Genomic DNA, 3,726 nt, shown 5'->3' on the forward strand with positions numbered 1-3,726 from the left:
CTTGTATTTAAATAACTAGGATTCCCAATAACTATAGCAAATATCATATAAATAGCACCAACAATAACCAGTATGGGAGTTCAGAAAGAGGTAAATTTGTTTCTGGTTTAGAGTAATCAGCAAAGGCTCTTGGAAGGGAGTGGACTTGAATTGAGCCTTGCAGTATGCTTAGGGTTTCACAAGTCACAGAGAGAGAGGGCACCCAAGACAGAAGTGGCAGCTCACACTGAGGTTTGGATGTAGAGAAAACTGGGTGTGTTTGCTTTTACACTTTTCCTTTCATCCCCCTGGCTTTTATTGACCTGAGTTCTGAGAAGGCAAGGAGGCAGACCAACCTTGCCATATCCTGTTTTCTTGGTCACTGTGAAAACTCTGTAAATCCACTTTTAGAAATGACATAAATAAAAATTAAGAAGTTGAAGATTACCTGTCTTCTCTTTTTCCTCTTCTCCTTCACCCTACAAGTAACAAATGAGTCCAATTTCTCTCAAGCCTTCTATGAGGGAAAATCACTCTCTTCAGGAGGCTGTAGGGCCTTTGTGCACTTGGAACCACAAGACAACCCTTCTTTGGGTCAGGAAGTGTGACTTTCCAGGCCCAATGAAGAGGTATCCAGAGGAAATGTCCGAAACAGGCCATACATGTCCTTGACACAGACAGACCCTAGGCCTTAGACGTAAATCACCCCATTGATGAAAGCAAGATGAATAAGGTGGATCTTATCTCTCACCATATCCTGAACCAGTTTGGACAGACAAGGAACCCAATACCAGTTTAACAGACTGAGATAACGTTTTATGAACATTCTTTTGCTGCTACCTTTAATGAGAGAGATCTAAGAGGAGCCCCTCCCTGCTGAGGTCTGGTGAGGACCCAGCGGCCCACATGGAGGCTGATTAACAGGCTTCCCAAGCAGTGACTCAAACCATGGGCAATTTCAGAGGAAGCTCGTTATGGTGACTCCACAATTAGAACATTGTCCCACGTGACCAGTCAGTTCTGTAGGAGGCAGGACCAGGCACTATATAAAAGCCCCTACCTTGTTGGGCCCTGCAATCCACATCCTTTGTGGAGTCTTGTTGAAGACAGGTAAGTGGAGACATCTGTGACCTCTCTCCCTCTCACTTCCTGCTCTACCTTAAGGAGGCTGTTCTCTTCCTCCATTGGGCTTTATACTTTCCACTGATTTTTAGTGGTTTGCCACTTCCTGAGCCTTCCACTCCATCCTGTGTATTCCATTTAGTATCCTGCATCTGATTTTCAAAAAGAAATTGTCAAATAGAGGAGAAGGGAAAACCTCTGGTAGAACTGTGGTGTCAGGTAGGATTGGGCTATGGGTATCCAGACAAGAGCTATGAGAATATTCCCAGTTAGGAGATGGGTGTCAGAGGGAGCTGACGTAGGGATAGAAAAGAGAAAAGAATAAAAAACAGCAAACAAGTAGGTTATTAGGGTTAGTGATCACTGACTCCCCATTTCCCTCTACTAACCCTTCATTTCCCAGTTCCCAGCCTGATACTGTTAATGCAATTAATTTCAAATCTTGTGTTTGTTTCAGGTTCTGCTACCTACCTTAAGATGTCCTTTAATGAACAGCAGTGCAAGCAGCCATGTGTGCCTCCTCCATGTCTTCAAAAGTCCCAAGAGCAGTGCCAGGCAAATGCTGAGGAAGTGTGCCTTCCCCCATGCCAGGACCCCTGCCAGGAGAAGTGCCCAGTGCAAGTTCAGGAGGTTTGTCTTCCTCAGTGCCAGGGATTATGCCAAGAAAGTTGCCCACAGCAAAGCCAAGACCAATGCCCATCTCAGTGTGTGGAGCCATGCCAGGAGCTATCTCAGACAAAATGTGTGGAAGTTTGTCCACAGAAAGTCCAGGAGAAGTGCTTGCCCCATGGGAAGGGAAAGTAACTTCTCATAATGCCATCTGGGGTCAAGAAGATGGCCAACAGATGAAAACCCAACCCAAGCTCATGCTATGGTAGCCTTCACCTGTGGATACCTCTGTGTGCACCTTGTTCTTGCCTCCTGGTTTCCTCAGTATTCCAGGACCGGGTCTGTTGTCTCTGAAGACATTTCTCTCTGTATTTCATCAGTCTTTGTGAATAAGTATTGTTCACAGCAGTCTAATAGAAGGTTGCCATCATAGGAATAGTGCAGTTATAAGGGGAGACCACAGAAGCCTAGTTCAGCTCCCTTGGGGCACAAACTTACCCAGCCTTGAGTGTGTAACAGCCAAGGATGCTTTCGTTCCTCATTCAGAGTATCAGCCTCTCACTCAAGCCTCAAAAAAAGCTGAAATTTGATGGACCTTGTACGATCACCACCACCACCACCACCATGAATACAGAGAAGAGGTTGGTGGTACTACAGAAATAAAAAATTGAATCATTTAGTCTCTGCATTCTAAAAAGGAACAGCAAATTAGTGGACATTGGAATGTTACTTCTGCTCTTAAAAATAAAAAAATACATATGTAAATGGTTGAATCTAAACAGGACAGATGAGATAGGATGTCTGGGATCCTGGTTGATCTTTGTGCTTGATGTCTGGTCTGCTTTGGGCCCTGTAATTTCACGTACATTCTTTAGACATGTGATTTGTGTCTGTGTGGTGCAGCCTAGTCTTCTCTTCAGCTTCATTGCTTTCTTCTCCCTTGTGAAGGTAAAATACAGAATAAAGCTGATCCCAAGGCTGATGTCTGACTTAATGTGTGCTCTTTCCTTCCCACCACCCAATCACAGGCCATCCTTGTGATGATTTTGTTCCCCCTTTTATGGACAATCTGGAGTAGGAATGAGAAAGAGACCTTACAGAAGCATAGAACAACAATGTTGACAGAGGCTCCATGACAGAGGATCACCTGGACTCCTCCACCCTCCCCCACAACACATCGTGGGCTCATCTATACACACACTTCACACCTGGGAGAATCCAACAGGGCCTGGGACCTGTCCTCAGAACTTTAGGTCCAGAATTCTTGCTACTATGGGTTCTCTCCTCTCTGATACTTGCCTTCAGAAGAAAGGTCTCAGATGGGGATGAGGAGAGTTGTATGGAAGAAGGGGTCCCAAGTGAATCCATGACACCTTATAAACATAGCATCCTTGTCAGAAGCAAGAATTAAGCATGCCTCTGAGATAGAGTCTGAGATAGAGAAATTGCCCTGCGATCCCAGTTTTAAGAAGAGCCAAGTCAGCCCAGGTCACCTCCCTGCCCCATGTAGTCCACTTCCCCTTACTGAAAGGGTCAAGCAGAAGCAAGACATATGAAAGAATACATAGATGCTTCCTCAGTGGTGCCCCAAGGTCTAACTTGGACCCTTATGTCAAGGGCCAGTCTCCTGAGAGCTAAAGGATCCCCTCACTCACCCTCCTAGGCCCCTCTTCTGAGTCAGCCCATAGGGGTGTGCCCAATGGAGAGCTGCTTGGCTGACCTGAGGGTCTTGCAGCACTGGAGTCAACCCGGTCTCTTAATCTTAGAGATTTTCTAAGGCAAGAGATGAGGGGTCATGGGATACTTGGGGAAAGATTTCAAACAGCAACACAAAGCCTTGAGGACTGCCTGAGTCTGCAGATGTCAAAAATGGACCCTGATCCCTGTGCGCATTCCCGGAGGGAATCCTGGAAGCAGGGTTCATGTGTTGCCCTTTTATTAGGGAACTGGTCTGGCCTCACAAAGCAAGGAAGTGATGAAGTCAAGATTCTAACTGGAGTCCTTATTGACTCCAGA

General features: G+C 45.8%; 1 protein-coding gene across 1 annotated transcript; it reads left to right on the forward strand.

The window, feature by feature from the left end:
- Positions 1-982: 982 nt before the first annotated feature.
- On the forward strand, positions 983-2,692 carry PRR9 (proline rich 9). Its single transcript, XM_006935172.4, has 2 exons — positions 983-1,089; positions 1,559-2,692. Exon 2 carries the CDS (start codon positions 1,579-1,581, stop codon positions 1,903-1,905), a length of 327 nt encoding a protein of 108 aa, XP_006935234.1. The 5' UTR covers positions 983-1,089; positions 1,559-1,578; the 3' UTR covers positions 1,906-2,692.
- Positions 2,693-3,726: the final 1,034 nt, after the last annotated feature.

This window comes from Felis catus, chromosome C1 (assembly GCF_018350175.1).
Source record: "Felis catus isolate Fca126 chromosome C1, F.catus_Fca126_mat1.0, whole genome shotgun sequence".
NCBI classification, from domain to species: Eukaryota; Metazoa; Chordata; class Mammalia; order Carnivora; family Felidae; genus Felis; species Felis catus.

Bases quoted from the DNA above. Each gene is read 5' to 3' on its own strand.
- PRR9 (XM_006935172.4), top strand. From the start codon at position 1,579: ATGTCCTTTAATGAACAGCAGTGCAAGCAGCCATGTGTGCCTCCTCCA.